This window comes from Spermophilus citellus (genome assembly GCF_964194105.1).
Source record: "Spermophilus citellus genome assembly, chromosome: 13".
Taxonomy (NCBI): domain Eukaryota; kingdom Metazoa; phylum Chordata; class Mammalia; order Rodentia; family Sciuridae; genus Spermophilus; species Spermophilus citellus.
In genome coordinates this window covers 65,315,722-65,337,009 of record NC_138193.1, presented here as the reverse complement: position 1 = coordinate 65,337,009, position 21,288 = coordinate 65,315,722, and the positions used below count along the sequence as shown (strand labels likewise).

The 21,288-nt window shown below is 36.1% G+C and overlaps 1 protein-coding gene across 4 annotated transcripts in view; it reads right to left on the bottom strand.

Moving 5' to 3' along the window:
• USP34 (ubiquitin specific peptidase 34) overlaps positions 1-21,288 on the bottom strand; it is a gene marked incomplete at its 3' end in the record, with an annotated part of 228,681 nt that overhangs the window by 31,408 nt on the left and 175,985 nt on the right. For all 4 annotated transcript variants that reach the window (XR_014018694.1, XM_081265549.1, XM_081265551.1 and 1 more), the window contains 13 exons: positions 20,865-20,929; positions 20,697-20,772; positions 20,561-20,608; positions 20,342-20,407; positions 9,250-9,330; positions 6,919-7,004; positions 6,364-6,532; positions 6,195-6,269; positions 4,800-4,951; positions 1,595-1,643; positions 1,407-1,511; positions 1,285-1,329; positions 318-422 (listed from right to left, as the gene is read on the bottom strand). Coding sequence is in view for 3 of the 4 variants with exons in the window: in XM_081265549.1 (XP_081121675.1) it covers positions 318-422; positions 1,285-1,329; positions 1,407-1,511; positions 1,595-1,643; positions 4,800-4,951; positions 6,195-6,269; positions 6,364-6,532; positions 6,919-7,004; positions 9,250-9,330; positions 20,342-20,407; positions 20,561-20,608; positions 20,697-20,772; positions 20,865-20,929 (1,122 nt within the window). The remainder of the gene's footprint in view (positions 1-317; positions 423-1,284; positions 1,330-1,406; positions 1,512-1,594; positions 1,644-4,799; positions 4,952-6,194; positions 6,270-6,363; positions 6,533-6,918; positions 7,005-9,249; positions 9,331-20,341; positions 20,408-20,560; positions 20,609-20,696; positions 20,773-20,864; positions 20,930-21,288) is intronic.

Below are 21,288 nucleotides of genomic sequence, written 5' to 3'. Positions count from 1 at the left end.
TGAAAACACCTGGTTTCAATTTCTGGGGTATCTAGTTCCTTTATGGAATCTTTGAGAGTATAGAAATGACATCTTTACATTGCCTGAAGCTTTTTGACTATACAATAAATTTTTAAAACATCTGGGAGGCTAGCAGAGCTCAGTTCTCCCCAAGCCTTCTGACCAAAACTCCTTTTCTTTTGTGAACATGTAACTTACAGCAACTATTTTGGGGCACACAAATAAGAAGGAACTGGTATTTAGGATGATAGAGACTGTATCATAAAAGTAAAATCCTCAGAAAAATAAATACTGAAAACACCTGCTGCAAGACTTACCTCCCATATCCTCTGCAGAATGTAAGATGCAAAGGGAGGCATTCCTGGAGGTCCACCAGCAAACTCCATTAGCATAGTCAACAATTTAAAGAAAGGATTTGCTGCCTATAAGATCCACAAACATTCATATTTAGATCACTTAACACTCTTCTATACTCTTCTAACATTTAAATCTGCTATGTTAGATCAACAGAGCTCATGAATGTCAAATGAATTTTGGAAAAATATAATTTTAAAAATTTATTTTTTAAATTGAAAAACATTGTCCATATTTACAGTGTACATCATGATGTTCTAAAATATGCATACAGTGTGGAATGGCTAAATCCAGCTAATTAACATATACATTAATTCTCTCTTTTTTGGGGGGAGGGGAAGGAACACAAACTCTAAGCAATTTTCTAGTATATGGTGTGTTATTATTAACTGTAGTCTCTACATCCTACAATAGATCTCATTTAACTGTCATTTCTTAATCCTTCAATTACCATATCCCCAACTTCCAAATTAGGTTCTGTTAGTGAAATAAATATATCCTATTGAAATTTTTAGATTAAAAGTTTCCTTGTAGCAATCTATGATCTCTAAGGAGTAATTTATATATTCTATTTGACATGCATTTTTAAAGTACTTATGCTTCCAATTTATAAAAACACTTTCATATGATACTTTATACTATTTCCCACATATTTGTCTCTGGAACTCTGGCCAGTCTTCTTTTTCTTTGGACACAACTATGCTTTCAAACCAAACAACTTCAAAGCTTAGCATCTAGGTTGAATTCCATGATCCATCAAATCTACTTATACATTTATAGTTAGTTGGGAAACTTATATTTGAGATAATAAAACAAAGAGGTAATTTGGTTTGTTCAAATTATATACTTAAAAAATAGGTTATCATGTTAAGGGAGAAACCTGAACAATGTGAAAAGTTCATCTGAAAGCATTAACAAATATTTACATACCTCAGGAGTCAACTTTGCTATTGATGTGAAAAGCATAGACACAATCTATAATAGAAAAAAGATCATTTCAGAATATTCTTTTTTAGATTACAACAAATGAAAGACTTCTTTTTCTCACTTACATGTTCTGCAAGTCGATTATTATACCGACACAGGCTGAAAATCAGATTACAAGTTTGTCTTATATTGATGCCATCACGAATATGTTGAAACAAGAAGGGAAATCCCTGTTAAAAGCAAAAGTTGCCCATTTAAGAACTGTTGCAATTTTTGTGATGATCAAACTGTCTAATATTAGAGAAGGCATTACCTTTCCTCCTGTTAATGCTGCCATGTCAGTCTGTGATAAGGTCAAATGCCTAAAAGAAAATATTAGTGGAAATAAATTTTTTCCCTGTGTATTACTTTAGAGTTATTTATAAATGACATGCATCAAAATTGGTGATTCTATAACTGTATTAACCCACCATCATAAAATGATTTTTGGATTTTCTGATCGTTAGACTGGCTTTCTAAGCATCTCTTGAGGAATTTTCCAAGACTCCAGGATTGGTATATGAAAGCCCCAATCTACTTTATTTCCATTTAATTAACTCAATATTTTAAAATGTGAATTAAAATGCTAGAATGGGTCTGATATTACCTAGAGGGTTCTTTTTTTTGACATCAGACCTTTTAAAAACAAATAGACTACATATTAGAGTTTTACCTTCCAGTTTAAAATTACTGCATATTTCTTTTTAAACCTATTACAGAAAAAATTCAGACATAAAAAATAGAATAATGCACAAGTATCTCACCATTCACTCTCAAATTTACTAAAATCTAGCCAGTCTTGTTTCATTTTGGCCATCAGTCATTCAATATGCATTATTCTGAGGCAAACTCCAGGTATTTTATCATTTAACCTATAAATCTCAGTACATATCCCTAATAGATAAATTTGAAAACCATAACTACAGTACCATTAATCAGGACTAAAAGAAGTCAATAATCCCTTACTATCTTACGATATCCAGTGTACAATTTCATTAGGTTTCTAAAAAATAATTTTATAGTTAATTTGTTTCAATTAAGATCTGAGTAAAGTCCTTTGTTGCAACTGGCTGAAATGTCTCTTCAATTTTTAATCTACTGTTTTCCCCTCCATCTTGTTTTTTTCTTGTAATTTATCTGTTGAAGAAAACAGGTTGTTTCATTGAGTTTCCCACATTTATATTTTATTAATTACATTCTGTTGGTGGTGTTTTAACATGGTCCTCTGTCCCCAAACTTCCTGCAAACTGGCCGTTTTAATCAAGGATATTTTGTATGTGGTAGTGTGGTTTTCATCAGGAGGCACACAATGAAGGGTTACTCTTTTTTGTAACATTTTCCAACAATGAAGATCATTGTCTATATCCATTATTTCATTCTGTGTTACAAAAAAGTGATACTTTAGTTCCAATAGTCTTTGCTCATTTGTTAGCTCGAATATCTCTATGATGATGAACTTTCCCCTATCCGCCACTTGGATGCCAAGAGGTTTACTTCTTGCAGGCATGATTAAAAAAATCTTTGATACCATTTCCTTTATCAGTTTTCAAAATAATGATTTGATTTCCTAGTAAACTCCAAAGGTCGTCAACAATTCTTTCAAACTTTCTAGTTATCATTTTGAACTTACACATTTAAACATGTCTGATGTGTTTCACAGTCCACACTAATTTTTCTTATTTTTGATGCTCAAGTTGTACAGTCTATGACCAGCAGAAACCTAAGCCAGCTGTTGAATCCTTTTAACATGATGTTCTTTTAACATAACCTCCAGGCTTTCCAGAATCAAAAAAAATATAAAAACTCCAAGATGCTCATTCATGTCTTGCCCAAAACCAAGGCACATAGTTGCAGAATAATAATTCCAACTGGATAACAATATAATTTCTAAAAGTTTAGGACAATTTTGCAATTCCTTTTGTCTTTCATGATATATCCCACTAGAAATTTACAGTTAATGAGTTCTAAAAGTACGCTAATTCCTCTCCAGTGGATATACCACCTCCTTAATATATAGTAAGGATCACTTATTTCATTATACTCTTGATTTTTAGGGATTGCTTCTTATTTATTTATTTATTTATAATTATACAAAACATTTACATAATTCCAAAGTTAAATCTACAAAACAATTTTGTTACGTCAATCTCCCATTTCTGTGCCCACCACATTGTTCCCCTCCCACTTCCATTGTTACTCAGTTTTCTAAAAACTGTTTCTGATTTTTATAGTTAGTTCTTGATATTTGTGGTAGTTATGTCTATGAACTGCTACAAACACTGAATTAACAAAAACCAAATCATTGTTTTTAAGGAAAATACAGAATTAGGTTCCTATGACACTTGGGTCACAACAGTTTGATCAATTAATCAATATATTACTTTGTTTATGAGTATTTGTTTAAACACAGGTTCTTTAATATATACTGTTGATTCACTAACATTGAGCTTACAGCCAACAGCATTATGACTCATATCTGAATGAAACTTATCTGACACATGTATTTTCACCCTAAGGCACATTGCAACCTTCCTTGAGCTTAGGAACATAGACAGCACACTTCAGCACTACACTTGGGAATCATTTAAAAACAGTGAAATCACCAATGGGAAGCATAAACATCTGAAAAACGTGGCATACATCATGAAAAGTACATTGTTTACAACATTAAAACTGAAACAAGACGGCAGAGCTTTGCCTTGTTTGACTTCGACTAGGAAAGTATGTGTCAAGCAACTCAAATTTTTCATTGCTCTGCATATGTACATCTGTAAATGACTGTGAAAGTTTCTCAAATGCTGATTTGGGCATTACAATATAGCAAGCAGGTGAATTTGCAAATACGAAATACATAAATACCATTATATACACACATTTTCTCTTAGTCTCCCTTTTCTTAAGAAGATGCCATATACTTTTTTCCACCTTATTTGTTCGGGGGTATAAAATATGCTATTTTTGTTTTGGTTTTAAGAAAGGGGAGGTTGATAGAGGGGAGTAAGGGGATTTGTATCAAACTTTATCCATGAGAAATTCCATATTTTTTTTAACCATAAGGGACACTACTGAATGTATACTTTGATTGTTCAACTGCTAGTCCCCCTTTGATGGATATTTTGCTATTTTCAGTCTCTTGCTATAAGAAGTACTGTTTCAATAAATAGCTTTGTGTGTATGTTTGTGTGTGTTTGTGTGTATCTTTCTGTATTTTAGGATACATATCTAGATGTAGAGATGCTAGGTTAAAGATGAATGCATATATAATTTTGCTAAACATTTACTGTTATTTCTAACATGACTCAGACAAAGTAAAAGTTTGGTAGAAAGGACTGAAATTCTTAAGCCACAAGAATTGATGAATATCGGTGTTATTTAAAAGGAATTATGTAATAAAAAACAAATTAATAGTGATAAAACAATTACATGAGAAGATTAAAACCAAATATACATTAAGCATTTTGAATGTTGAAACATTTCACCTTTCTGAGCGAGACTGTTCAACCAAAAGAGCAACTAAAGCTATCATCTTTTCAAGGGCAGCTGGCCTGTATTTTTCTTCTGCCAGGGAAAGGATATCTTCTTCTTCTTCTTCCTCTTCTCCTTCTTCCTCTGATAACACTTCAACTTGAGGCTAAGGAGAACAAAATCCCATTTTAGTATAATGTTAGATTTTAACATCATCTTGACAACCACTGACTTATTTTATATAATCATTCAAGGCAGACAGTGTCAGGAACATGTATTGTGAAAAACCACCACTCAAAGGCTTAATCCTAACTGAAACACTCTAAACCATATTCAGGACATTTAGAGTGAGCTTTGTAGACCTGTAATAAATATAGTTCTCAACACTGACTTAACTAAAGGGATAAATCCTTTAATAACTTTTTCTTCTTCTTCTTTTTTTTTTAACTTATAAGCAAGCCCCTTGGAAGCTAAGTCAAGATAAAAAATTATGAGTATGATAAAACCATATGTTTTATTTAATAAAAATGCCAGTCACACAAAAGAAGAAATCCTCATTTAGAGAGTTTCCAGATAATCTAAATAGTAGGTATTTCAAAGGGATATTCACTAGAGCTCTGAAATACAAGAGAATAAAATGATATTATGATCTAAAAAAAGCAAGAGAAAATTAGTTAAAGAGATAAAAACACTATATATCACTTTGGACCCAGAAAAAGATTAAGATAGTGAAAACAGATGATGGCAATTCAATGTAGTTCTCACAGACAATATAAAACTCATATAATACTTTAATACTATCAATGGACCATCTACTTAAGTTTGTCAAAGTCTTCTAAAACTTTAACAGCAAAGAATTAAAAATTGGGGCTGGGGATATAGCTCAGTTGGTAGAGTGATTGCCTAGCATGCACAAGGCCCTGGGTTCAATCCCCTGCACCACCACCACCACCGATGAATGAATGAATGAATGAATGAATGAATGAATGAAGCAAGCATTAAAATTTTTGAGCTCAGTTGGTAGAGTGCTTGCCGAGCATGCACAAGGCCCTAGGTTCAGTCCCCAGCACCATCACCACCAATACATACATACAGCATTAAAATTTTTGATAATAAAAATGTGCACCAAAACAAAACACTGCTTATAAGACTTCAAAGTAGGTGGTGGCTACTTGACTACATTTATTTAATTTGTTCCAGGACCTTACCAGTGAAACTTACTTCAATTGTTTCTTTGTTTGCTGTATCTATTATGATTATATTAATATCAACCAAACTTAGACCCCTAACATTACCTAATAGAAGGGATTTTTAAAAGATTCTAACATCTCATGACTGACTGTCTGATTGACGCAAACTACTGGAAATATGGCCTCCAAGTCCCTAATATAAGACAAAACTTTACTCACATTTTCAGGTCCTTTGGTTCCCATGTAAAAATGTACCATTGTAGATATGGCTTGCAATGAAAGCAAAAACTGGCTCTAAAAGAATTGATTCAAAAATTTAAATTAAAACCAAATTCTAAATACGGAAAATAAGTCCATAATCCAACAAATAAACAAGATTAAGTCTCACCTCTTCTTCACCCATTTTGGCAAACTCATAAAGGAAGGCAAAGTACTCTGTAAGGTGTTTACTATGAGGTTTTACACCATGTTCCATAATTAATAACAGAGTTCTCACAAATCGAGTAACACATGAACGACCGCCAATATCTTCTACTGAGGCATCCATATCATCTGACCTGAAATGCCAATTAGATATATCTTAGAGAATATATTAAATTTGAGGACAAATACTGTCTGGGAGAAAAAAAAATGTTTTTAAAACTTAAATTTATCTCACATATTTTTGTGATACTGGATACTAACTATAATAATGTAGGTAGTTATACTCCAATTACTGTGACTAAATGAATCTAAATAAAAAGACTAAGTCATAAAGTTATTTGTAGAGATTTTGCAAATACACTTTATTTTTAAAAAAATCGACTTCTTTTCTTGATTTGTATTATTATAGATAATGTTTAAACAAAACCATCTAAATATCTCCCTGTGGATATTTCAAAATATTTCACAGGCAGATGATCAAAAAAGCTTAAAAATTAAATGTTAAAGAAATACTTCTTACCCATCTTCCATTCCTGGCTGTAGATAGAGATGAGCATGCACAGGTCTCAGTCTTTGAATCACATGGATACACAAACGCTGGAACATCTATAAAGGAAAAGATGTGAGAACTTAAGAGTCAATTCATATCATAGTGAAAACAGATTCTAAAAATTTAACATAATGAATATTCTCTACTGCCCAATTGTAGTTTGCCTGCAGATGAGTTTTTGACCTTCTAAGGCTTCCTTGGAATCTCAATTAAAGACTAAAGATATGAGGCAAAGATAGAATTAAAAACAACATTTAAGCCAAGGTCACTGCCACACACCTGTAATTGCAGTAACTTGTGATACTGGGGCAGGAGGATCAAAGGTTCAAAGCCAGCCTCAGCAACTTAGCAAGGCCCTAAGGAACTTAGCAAAATCCGGTCTCAAAAAAGGACTGGAGAAGTGTCTCAGTGGTTAAGCACTCCTGGGTTCAATCCCCAGTACCAGAAAAAAAATACAACAAAAAACCCCCCAACAAAATTCAAAGGTTGTGGGGGGACCTAGAGGGAGGGGTATAGCGGGGCGTATCTCAGTGGTAGAATCTGTAAGTGTACCTAGCATGCTCTGGGTTTAATACCCAGGACCAAATACAGCAACAAACAAAAAACCCAAAATCAAAAAAGAGTTTCATGACAAGGACAAAAGATAATCAAAAGAAAAATTTCACTAAATCTTCTTAGTTGGTAAAGATAAGTAAAAATCAAATTTAGCCTCTATCTTCGTCAGAATAGTGGAGCAAGGCAGAACAGTTGCTTATCAGAGAGGGTCAATGGCTTGGAGAAGGAAATATAATTTAAGTTCTTCCAAGGGATACTTATATTAAGTGGATGCATATTCTCTAAAAAAGATATAAAATAGGCAAATAAGCATATGAAAAATTGTTCAATCTCATTAGATATAATAAAAATGCAAACCAAAACCACTAGGAGATACCACTTCATATCCACCTGGATAGCTGAAATAAATAAGAGTAGCAAGTTTTGGAGAAGATATGATGAAACTGGAACCCTCATACATCAGTGGGAGAAATGTAAAATGATGCAGTCACTAAGAACTGTCTGGTAGATTAAAATGTTAAATATAAGAGTGACCACATCACCTACCAATTCCATTTTACATATTTACCAAAAAGAAATGAAAATAATATTCAAGTAAAAATTTACACATAAATGTTTCTATCAGAATTCAAATTAGCCCAAAAGTAGAAACATCTCAAATGTTTCTAAACTGCTGAATGGATAAATAAAATGTGGTATTATCCATTCAATGGAATATTACTTGGTAAAAAAATAAAATAAAAATGAGAGAGAGAGAGAGAGAGAGAGAGAGATATGAAGAATGGATGCATGTTATAACATGAATAAATCCTAAAAAGACTGCTAAATAAAAGTAGCAAGTCACAACTGAATACATACTGTATGATTTCATTTATATGAAATGATCACAAAGGCAAATCCATAGATCTAGAAAGAAGCTTAGTAACTGTCAGGAGTGGAGAAGAATAGGGTTAATAAAAAAGGAACTGACTGATAATGAAATATGCGGTGTCTTGGAGAGGGGAATGATAAATGTTCTAAAGTCAATAGTTACGGTTCCACAACTCTGTAAATATTAAAAACAAAAACCAAACAAACAAAAAACCCCCCAAAAACCCAGGCCACTAAATTTTACCCTATTTCAATTACAGTTGGAAAGGGGCATAAAATATAGATTAAGTTCTTGGTTTTGTGTCACAAGTGACTACAAAGTTATATTTAAAATTTCATTACATAGTTTTCCCTTAAAATTTAGGGGACACAAATGGATTCATTTGATAATTCAGACTCTGTCAGAAATAAACAACATTCCATTCATTCAACTCTCATTACATTACTGTATCATGGTTAGAATATCTAAGGATCTGAAAAAGAATCAGTATAGGTCATAAAGAATCCAGGATATGACCTGAAAAAAAAGGAAAGGCAATTTGAGCGTATCTTGCTGTATCTAGGAAATATTTATGTTTTCTTTTGGTTGGCGGACACAACATCTTTGTTGGTATGTGGTGCTAAGGATCGAACCCTGGCCGCATGCATGCCAGGCGAGTGCGCTACTGCTTGAGCCACATCCCCAGCCCCAATATTTATGGTTTTAATCTCTTAATTAGTGATAGCTGATGTTGAGAGATGCTGAGAAAACAAAAGCAAAATTATTTTTATGGGAGAAGGCAGATCTTTTCAAACTGTTATCCTAGGTTAAGATAATATTCACATACAAATTTAGAATTAAATTGAAAGCTTTTCCATTTTCAAATTTTTTCTTACCTGTCTCACGATTTGATTAGGGCACTTTATCAGTATCTGCATTGGCCACCAGTCATCATCAGCCATGCGGTCTAGAAACCACTGTTAAGAAAACAGAACATACAATAAGTGTTGGCGAGGATGTGGGGGAAAAAGTACACTCATACACTGCTGGTGGGACTGCAAATTGGTCCAGCCAATATGGAAAGCGGTATGGAGATTTCTTGGAAAACTTGGAATGGAACCACCATTTGACCCAGCTGTCCCTCTCTTGGGTCTATACCCAAAGGACTTGAAAACAGCATACTACAGGGACACAGCCACATCAATGTTTATAGCAGCACAATTCACAATAGCTGAACTGTGGAACCAAACCAGATGCCCTTCAACAGATGGAATGGATTAAAAAAAAAAAAAAAAAAGTGGCATATATACAGAATGGAATATTACTCAGCAATAAAAGAGAATAAAATCATGGCATTTGCAGGTAAATGGATGGAGTTAGAAGATAATGCTAAGTGAAGTTAGCCAATCCCCAAAAACAAATGCTGAATGTTTTCGTTGATATAAGGAGGCTGATTCATAGTCGGATAGGGAGCAAGAGCATGAGAGGAATGGACAAACTCTAGATAGGGAAGAGGAGTTGGAGGGGAAGGGAGGGGCATGGGGTAATTAACGATGGTGAAATATGATGATCATTACTATCCAAAGTACATGTATGAAGACATGAATTGGTATGAATATACTATGTATATAACCAGAGATATGAAAAATTGTGCTCTATATATGTAATAAGAATTGTAATGCATTCTGCTGTCATGTATAAATAAAAAAAATTTAAAAATAACAGAACATCATTTCAACAGTCAAGCAATACTTGTTAAATTAGATTAAAAAAAAAAGGGAAGGGGAATCACTGAAGATTTTACTTCTAATTATGTTCTGATCATTTTAACTTCTTACTGAAACAACTTCTCTAATTGTTAGAAAGCCTTACATCTAAAATAAGGTTCACCTCATTATACAGCTCCAAGGATGCCATTTATATCTTAGTACATAACCTGCATGATGGCAACCTGAGGTAGTTAACATAAAACATAATACTTCCTTTTATCTCAGAAATGTAACATTGTCCAATCTCTTGTTTCTATTAATAATAGGATCTCAGTATGAAACAAAAAAAATTATGACTAATTATGAGTCTCTGGATCTATCAAATAGCCACGAGGAGGGAGGGGAACAAAGGTATAGGCTGAATAATATGAAGACAATATAGTCTTTTGACTATAAGCATGTGGAAAATCCTGCAGAAGATGGCATGGAGAGAAAATGGCATGGAAATAAAAAAAAAAAAGATGTTAACTATTACAGATGAAAGAGGTTTCAAAGAGACAAATGCAAAATATACACATTGTTAAATAGTTCATTCCAACTGAGTGGAAAAAAAATTTCTAGATAAAGAAAACTGAATACAGGATAACGCCCTGGAAGATGGCGGCGAAGGGAGTGCATCACCCCAGTGCACCACGTCACTGTGCGGGAGAAAGACGAGGTGAAACAGCTGAAGGCTATCTTGTTGGGAATTTCCAGTGAAATTGAGGTGCTCCAGAATCTAGTGGACGGATTTCCATTGCGCAAGGTTTGGCTGGGGGGACTCGGTCGCAGGCGATTTCTCTGCACGGAGGGTCACATTGCCTGATAGACGATTGCCCTGCAGCTGGAGTCTGCGGCGTGTGCTGGGAAGCGGCGAGGTGCCAGAGCGGGAGTGCAGCGATGCGGATTCTGGGGGCTCCTGCCAGTGGTGCAATGGCCGTGCTTAGTGCTGAGTTCCGGCTTTGAGACAGAGGAGAGAAGCGGTCCAGTTCGATTCTTGACACGGGTCGGACCACGGAGGAGGACAGCAGCCGCCATCTTGGAGAGCTGATGTAATCATCCCTGTTTTCTACTGATCTCAGCTCATTCAGCTACGGAACAGGTGATTTCAGGCTGGTATTTGCCTGTGTCTCACAGACAGATCGCTCAGGCTCGGGGCTGGAGAACCTGTGGAAAATACTCCTTGGGGCTCGCTCCTGGCAAGGCGTGCGCCGGGCTCTGAGCGGCTGGATTCTGGTTCCCCGGGCTGCTTTGGCCCAGGGCTGGGGAACCTGCGGAGACTGTGTGTTGAGGCCAGCTACAAGTGGAGCGTGCGCTGAGCTCGGGGCGGCTGGGCCCTGACTCCCGGAACAGTTTTGGCCTGGGGCTGGGGAACCCTCGGGGGGTCGCTCCTTGGAGCCTGCTCCTAGCGGAGCGTGGCTGGGATTGGAGAGGCCGGGTTCTGGCTCCCGAAGCTGCTTTGGCCCAGGGCTGGGGAACCTGCGGTGACCGCTTCTCGGTCCGGGTCCTGCTGGGTGCTGTGGAGGCCAGGGGGGGCAGAGTGGAGCTGCCGCCTGCGCCCAGAGCAGGCCAAGTGACACGCCGGCGTGGTATCACGACACCCCAACTACAGCTGGGGCCGAAGAGAGTAGCCTCCCACGCCTAGAACAGGACCAGCGACCCGACGGCGCGGTAGCCAAGTCACCCCATTTGGAGTAGGGGCTGTGCAGAGCCGCCGTCTGAGCTTGCAAGGTAGGCAGACCTGCGACCCACTGGCAGGACAGGCCCGGGAGCCTGCCAGCGTGGTGGACAAGTAGCACCTAGGCAGTCACGTCACACTGGTTGGAGTGGGGGTGGAGCAGAGCCGACGCCCGTGTCCGGAAAAGGGCCAGCGACCCGTTGGAGAGGCAGTCAGGTACCCCCACTGGGAGTGGGGGCTGAGCAGAACTGCCACCCGAGCCCGCAAGGTAGGCAGACCTGCGACCCACCTGCGGAACAGGCCTAGAGGCCTGCCAGCGTGGTAGACACGTCACACCAATTAGAGTAGGGGCCGAGCAGAGCCGCCGCCCACATCCAGATCAGGACCAACGACCCGAGGGCGTGGTAGTTACGTCACCACAACTGGAGTGGGGGCAGAGCAGAGCTGCCACCCGCGCCCGCAGGGTGGGCAGACCTGCGACCGAACAGCGTGGTAGACAGATCACCCTAATTAGAGGAGGAGCATAGCCACTACCCGCCCTGCAAGGGAGATTTCCAAACTATACAAGAGCAATATAAATAAATAGGGGTAAAATTCCAAAAACACAACAGTTTCACCAAGCAGAAAGAAACGCGACCAGTATGAAAAGACAAGGAAAGAAAGGACCACAAGCAATGAAGGTCAACTCAACTTTAGAAGAGGTAATAGCTACAACAGATGGAATGTCAGATAAATGAGTTCAGGATATAGATGCTTCAGATGATCTGGAATCTCAAGGAAGACATGAGACAGCAAAATCAGACAATGAAAGATCACTTTGACAAGGAACTACATAAACAAATCCAGGAAGTAAAAGATCAATTTCACAGGGAGATAGAGGTAATAAAAAACAAACAAATAGAAATCCTAGAAATGCAGGAGGCAATAAACCAACTTAAAAACTCAATTGAGAATACTGGGCTGGGGATGTGGCTCAAGCGGTAGCGTGCTCGCCTGGCATGCGTGCGGCCCGGGTTCGATCCTCAGCACCACATACCAAAGATGTTGTGTCCGCCGAGAACTGAAAAATAAATATTAAATAAAAAATTCTCTCTCTCTCTCTCTAGTCTCTATCTCTCTCACTCTTTAAAAAAAAAAAAAAAACAAAACAAAAAACAAAACAAAAAAACGAGAATACTACCAGCAGAGTAGATCACGTAGAAGATAGAACATCAGACAATGAAGACAAAGTATTTCAACTTGAAAAGAACATAGACAGCTCAGCAAGTCTGCTAACAAACCATGAGCAGAACATCCAAGAAATATGGGATAACATTAAAAGACCAAACTTAAGAGTCATTGGGATACAGGAAGGCACAGAGCTCCAAACCAAAGGAATAAACAATCTATTCAATGAAATAATACGAGAAAACTTCCCAGACTTGAAGAATGAAACAGAATCCCAAATCCTAGAAGCCTACAGGACACCGAATGTGCAAAATCATAAGAGATCCACACCTAGACACATTATAATGAAGATGTCCAACATACAGAATAAGGAGAGAATTTTAAAAGCTACAAGAGAAAGGAAGCAGATTACATTTAGGGGTAAACCAATCAGGATAACAGCTGATCTCTCAACACAGACTCTGAAAGCTAGAAGATCCTGGAATAACATATTTCAAACACTGAAAGAAAATGGGTTCCAACCAAGAATCGTGTATCCGGCGAAATTAAGCTTCAGGATGGAAGATGAAATTAAAACCTTCCACGATAAACAAAAGTTAAAAGAATTCGCAGCTAGAAACCATCTCTTCAAAAAATACTTGGCAAAACATTACAGGAAATGGAAATGGAAAATAACAATGAAAACCAACAGTGGGAAGTAGGACAGTAAAGGGGGGAAAGTAATCAAAGAGGAAAACAAACCAGGTTTAGTAACATTAATAAACAAATATGGCTGGAAGAACAAACCATATCTCAATAATAACCCTAAATGTTAATGGCTTAAACTCACCAATTAAGAGACACAGGCTAGTTGAATGGATCACAAAACAAGACCCAACAATATGCTGCCTACAGGAGACGCATTTGATAGGAAAAGATATACATAGACTGAAGGTGAAAAGTTGGGAAAAATCATACCACTCATATGGACTGCGGAAACAAGCAGGAGTGTCCATACTCATATCTAATAAAATAGATTTCAAGCCAAAGTTAATCAAAAGGGATAAAGAGGGACACTACATACTGCTCAAGGGAACCATACACCAACAAGACACAATCATAAATATATATGCCCCAAACAACGGTGCAGCTATGTTCATCAAGCAAACTCTTCTCAAGTTCAAGAGTCTAATAGACCACCATACAATAATCATGGGAGACTTCAACACACCTCTCTCACCACTGGACAGATCTTCCAAACAAAAGTTAAATAAGGAAACTATAGAACTCAATAACACAATTAACAACCTAGACTTAATTGACATGTATAGAATATACCACCCAACATCAAGCAGTTACACTTTTTTCACAGCAGCACATGGATCCTTCTCAAAAATAGATCATATATTATGTCACAGGGCAACTCTTAGACAATATAAAGGAGTAGAGATAATACCATGCATCTTATCTGATCATAATGGAATGAAACTGAAAATCAATGATAAAAGAAGGAAGGAAAAATCATGCATCACTTGGAGAATGAACAATAGGTTACTGAATGATCAATGGGTTTTAGAAGACATCAAGGAGGAATTTAAAAAATTCTTAGAGATAAATGAAAACACAGACACAACATATCGGAATCTATGGGACACATTGAAAGCAGTTCTAAGAGGAAAATTCATTGCTTGGAGTTCATTCCTTAAAAAAAGAAAAAACCAACAAATAAATGATCTCATACTTCATCTCAAAATCCTAGAAAAAGAAGAGCAAACAACAGCAAAAGAAGTAGAAGGCAAGAAATAATTAAAATCAGAGCTGAAATTAATGAAATCGAAACAAAAGAAACAATTGAAAAAATTGACAAAACTAAAAGTTTGTTCTTTGAAAAAATAAATAAAATCAACAGACCCTTAGCCATGCTAACGAAGAGAAGAAGAGAGAGAACCCAAATTACTAGCATACGGGATGAAAAAGGCAATATCACAACAGACACTTCAGAAATACAGAAGATAATCAGAAATTATTTTGAATGCTTATACTCCAATAAAATAGAAGATAGTGAAGGCATAGATAAATTTCTTAAGTCATATGATCTGCCCAGATTGAGTCAGGAGGATATAGACAACCTAAACAGACCAATAACAATAGAGGAAATAGAAGAAACCATCAAAAGACTACCAACTAAGAAAAGCCCAGGACCGGATGGGTATACAGCAGAGTTTTACAAAACCTTTAAAGAGGAACTAACACCAATACTTTTCAAGCTATTTCAGGAAATAGAAAAAGAGGGAGAACTTCCAAATACATTCTACGAGGCCAACATCACCCTGATGCCTAAACCAGACAAAGACACTTCAAAGAAAGAAAACTACAGACCAATATCTCTAATGAACCTAGATGCAAAAATCCTCAATAAAATTCTGGCGAATCGGATTCAAAAACATATCAAAAAAATTATACACAATGATCAAGTAGGATTCATCCCTGGGATGCAAGGCTGCTTCAATATACGGAAATCAATAAATGTTATTCACCACATCAATAGACTTAAAAATAAGAACCATATGATCATCTCGATAGATGCGGAAAAAGCATTCGACAAAGTACAGCATCCCTTTATGTTCAAAACTCTAGAAAAATTAAGGATAACAAGATCATACTTCCAACATTGTAAAAGCAATCTATGATAAGCCACAGACCAGCATCATTCTGAATGGAGAAAAATTGAAGGCATTCCCTCTAAAATCTGGTACAAGACAGGGATGCCCTCTCTCACCACTTCTGTTCAACATAGTCCTCGAAACACTGGCCAGAGCAATTAGACAGACGAAAGAAATTAAAGGCATAAAAATAGAAAAAGAAGAACTTAAATTATCACTATTTACAGATGACATGATTCTATACCTAGCAGACCCAAAAGGGTCTACAAAGAAACTATTAGAGCTAATAAATGAATTCAGCAAAGTGGCAGGATATAAAATCAACACGCATAAATCAAATGCATTCCTGTATATCAGCGACAAATCCTCTGAAACGGAAATGAGGACAACTACTCCATTCACAATATCCCCCCCAAAAAATAAAACACTTGGGAATCAACCTAACAAAAGAGGTGAAAGACTTATACAATGAAAACTACAGAACCCTAAAGAGAGATATAGAAGAAGACCTCAGAAGATGGAAAAATATACCCTGTTCATGGATAGGCAGAACTATCATCATCAAAATGGCGATATTACCAAAAGTTCTCTATAAGTTCAATGCAATGCCAATCAAAATCCCAACAGCATTTCTTGTAGAAATAGATAAAACAATCATGAAATTCATGTGGAATAATAAAAGACCCAGAATAGCAAAAACAATGCTAAGCAGGAAGTGTGAATCAGGCGGTATGGTATAGCTATACCAGACTTCAAACTATACTACAGAGCAATAGTAACAAAAACAGCATGGTACTGGTACCAAAACAGGCGGGTGGACCAATGGTACAGAATAGAGGACACAGTAACCAATCCACAAAACTACAACTATCTTATATTTGATAAAGGGGCTAAAAGCATGCAATGGAGGAAGGATAGCATCTTCAACAAATGGTGCTGGGAAAACTGGAAATCCATGTGCATCAAAATGAAACTGAATCCCTTTCTCTCGCCATGCACAAAAGTTAACTCAAAATGGATCAAGGAGCTTGATATTAAATCAGAGACACAGCGTCTGATAGAAGAAAAAGTTGGCTATGATCTACATACTGTGGGGTCAGGCTCCAAATTCCTCAATAGGACACCCATAGCACAAGAGTTAATAACTAGAATCAACAAATGGGACTTACTCAAACTAAAAAGTTTTTTCTCAGCAAAAGAAACAATAAGAGAGATAAACAGGGAGCCTACATCCTGGGAACAAATCTTTACTCCACACACTTCAGATAGAGCCCTAATATCCAGAGTATACAAAGAACTCAAAAAATTAGACAATAAGATAACAAATAACCCAATCAACAAATGGGCCAAGGACCTGAACAGACACTTCTCAGAGGAGGATATACAATCAATCAATAAGTACATGAAAAAATGCTCACCATCGCTAGCAGTCAGAGAAATGCAAATCAAAACCACCCTAAGATACCATCTCACTCCAGTAAGATTGGCAGCCATTATGAAGTCCAACAACAACAAGTGCTGGAGAGGATGCGGGGAAAAGGGTACACTTGTTCATTGTTGGTGGGACTGCAAATTGGTGCAGCCAATTTGGAAAGCAGTATGGAGATTTCTTGGAAAGCTGGGAATGGAACCACCATTTGACCCAGCTATTCCCCTTCTCGGTCTATTCCCTAAAGACCTAATAAGAGCATGCTACAGGGACACTGCTACATCGATGTTCATAGCAGCACAATTCACGATAGCAAGATTGTGGAACCAACCTAGATGCCCTTCAATAGATGAATGGATAAAAAAAATGTGGCATTTATACACAATGGAGTATTACTCTGCATTAAAAAATGACAAAGTCATAGAATTTGGAGGGAAATGGATGGCATTAGAGCAGATTATGCTAAGTGAAGCTAGCCAATCCTTAAAAAACAAATGCCAAATGACTTCTTTGATATAAGGGGAGTAACCAAGGACAGGGTGGGGACGAAGAGTTTGAGAAGAAGATTAACATTAAACAGGGATGAGAGGTGGGAGGGAAAGGGAGTAAGAAGGGAAATAGCATGGAAATGGAAGGTGTTCCTCAGGGTTATACAAAATTACATATAAGAGGAAAGGAGGGGTAAGAGAAGAATAATACAAGTGGAAGAAATGATTTACAGTAGAGGGGGTGGAGAGAGAAAAGGGGAGGGGAGGGGAGGGGAGGGGAAGGGGGATAGTAGAGAATAGGATAGACAGCAGAATACATCAGACACTAGAATGGCAATATGTAAATCAATGGAAGTGTAACTGATGTGATACAGCAATCTCTATATGGGGTAAAAATGGGAGTTCATAACCCACTTGAATCAAACTGTGAAATATGATATATTAAGAACTATGTAATGTTTTGAACAACCAACAATAAAAAAAAAAAAGAAATAAACAACAAGGCCATTAAAAAAAAAAAAAGAAAACTGAATACAAAGTGGGTATTAGAAGACATTGGGCTAGGGTTGTGGCTCAGTGGTAAAGTACTTGCCTAGCATGTGTGAGGTACTGGGTTCGATCCTCAGTACTACATAAAAAAATAAGTAAATAAAGTTTAAAAAAAAAGACATTAAGGAATCATTTCTAATTTTCCTGGGATTAAATAAAATTCTAGTGATAGTTTAAAAAGTTATCATCTATTAGAAATATATACTAAGTGTTTATAGACAGAAAATAGTTATCTGGTTTAGCTTGAAAAGACTTTGCCTGAAAAAGGCATGGAGGCATAGAAAGAGATGTAACAGAATGAAAGAATATTATCTGTTGAAATTAGGTAATAGGTACAGGCAAGTTCATTATGACTTTCCATTTTTGTGCATGTTTCCAAATTTTCACTATAAAATTTACTTATTTGTTTTTGTGGTACTAGAAATGGAACCCAGGAGTGCTCAACCCCTGAGCTGTATGTCCCCAGTCCTTTTTAATTTTAATTTCATTAAGCTGCCTAAGCTAGCTTCGTTCTTGTAATCCTCCTGCCTCAGTCTCCCAAGTTGCTAGGATTATAGGTATGCACCACTAAGCCTAGCTTAACTACAAAGTTTTTAACAGTCATACTTTGTGTTTGAAATTTCTAATGACCAGATCCTCTTATTGTCTTACTATAAGGTAAAACTAAATGGCTTTTTAAAATGAACTTTAAAAATTAGTCTAAATAAGTTTTAAACCAATTTCATCAACTGCACATTATGCTGCTATCTCTAACCTCTAGAAAATCCTAAAATCTGAATTCCTAGAGAGGTTTACAACTCTTTTTAGTTGCTTATCAGAAGTTATTATATTAAGATGGTAATATGGCTGTCATTAACCGAGTAGATTACCTTGAGGAGTGTATCTTTCTTAAAACTGAGGAAACTAAAATTAGACATAAGATGTATACTAGGAATGGGTGGGTGGGGGTTAGGTGTTTTAAAGCATTTTCTAATAACATTCTAAAGTAGTTTGGCTCAGTGATAGAGTGCTTGCCTGGCATGTGTGAGGCACTGGGTCTGATCCTCAGTACCACATAAAAATAAGTAAATAAAATAAAGATATTATGTCCATCTACAAATTAAAATAAATAAATAAATAAATAAATAAATAAAAATTGCTAAGAATAACCTGGGTGTGGTGGTGCAGACCTGTATCCTAGCAGCTGGGGATGATGAGGCAGGACTGCAAGTTCAAAACTAGCCTCAGCAATTAAGTGAGGCCTTAAGCCATTCAGTGAGATCCTGTCTTTAATAAAATATAAAAAGAGTTGGGGATGTGGCTTAGTAGTTAAGCACCCATGGGTTTAATCCTCAATATTAAAAAAAAAATTTTTTTTTTGGGGGGGAGTATTTTATTTTTTTAATTTTGCTAAGAGTAGATCGTAAATATCTTCATGCATACACACAAATGGTACCTAACGGTAATGGATATATGAATTAACCTGTGGTATATACATTTCATGACATATACATATATTAAAACATTACATTGAAAATGAATATATACAATTTTTAACAAATATTTATTTCTTTTAGTTGTACACAATGCCTATTTATTTATTTACTTATTTTTAAAAGAGAGAGAAGAGAGAGAGAATTTTTTAATATTTATTTTTCAGTTTTCGGTGGACACAACATCTTTATTTTATTTTATGTGGTGCTGAGGATCCAACCCAGCGCCCCATGCATGCCAGGCGAGCGCGTTACTGCTTGAGCCACATCCCCAGCTCTTTATTTATTTATTTTTATGTGGTGCTGAGAATTGAACCCAGGGCCTTGCACGCACCAGGCGAGTGCTCTACCACTGAGCCACAACCCAGCCCTGAATATATACAATTTTTATTTGTCAATTATACCTTAATAATACCAGGAAAAAACAAAAATACAACCAAAAAATATCTGGGGCTGGGAGTGTAACTCAATGGTAGAGCTTGTCTTATCATGCCCCTGGTTTAATCCCCAGCACCATCAAAACAAGTTTTTAAAAAAAATTCTGGAACATCTTTTAAGTCTTCTATATTTTTTCCTTCTGTAACAGAAGGGGAAAAAAAGCCTCAAGAATTTTAAAATAACTGATTATTTAGTCTAATAAATTTGATAAAAAATTCTAACTTTTTTAGCTATAAAATATAGGAAAAGTTGATTAGACTAGGTTCCCTATGATTTATAACAGATAAAATAATTTTGCTGTAATATTTTAGTTAAGAACAAAAGAAAAAGAAAAAAGAAAATCATAAATTATGTATTATTTGAATTATTCACCTCACCTCACAAGCTGCTTGACTATTATTAAACTGTTTGGTCAGTAGTTCAATCCACTGAAGCATTGTGGGCTAAAAAAGAAAATAAATAAAAGAAGTCAGTCAGTCAAGGCACAGGGACTCCTGAGCCAAAGAGACAAAAAGCAAAAGATAACTGATAACACAAATGACAAAAAAAAAAAAAAAAAAAAAAAAAAAAAAAAATCTACAAAACAGAACACATACCTTTTCTTTTGAATGAATAAATGTCTCTAGGACAAAAGACGTGCTTAACTGTAAGAAAAGATAAAAATAAGAAAAAAAGGTTTTAATCATTTTAAATTGACAAATTTGATGAACTTATCTGAAGTTTATATATTACCTTTGCTGTCATTAGAGATACAGCTTTAGGGTCTGGTAATGTACTTGGAATACAACTACACAACTGCCACATAAACCTAGAATTTAAAAAGAAAAACTTAAAATTCTTACAGAAGAACATTTTTAAAATTAAATTAAAAAAACACTGCACCAAATTTACCTAACTTACCCAAAATATGTGTGTTCAAAAATGTTTTTATCTTGAAGAAACTGCATGTTGTCATGCCAAATCCACTGAGGGGGGAAAAAAATGTTAACATCAGGTACCAGAAGGTAGATTATTTCATTATATTTTACCAATACTTTTCTTAGACCAAAACTAAAACAACAAAAACTGAAAAACTATAAAAGAAAAAAGTATGTGCACTTAAAATTCATGTTTTTCCTGGTTAAAAACAAAAAACAAACAAAAAAACCCCAGAAAATTAGATACTAAACCTACTCTTTCCTTCATCTAGCTAACGCAAGCAATTGTGGGCCTTTAACATACTTTATAAATGTTTTAAAAGTAAGAATTCTGAAATTCTGTCCATCTTGAAAATCAAATATATAAATCAAGACTACCTAAGTTGTGTTCCATTTTGGTAAGAACA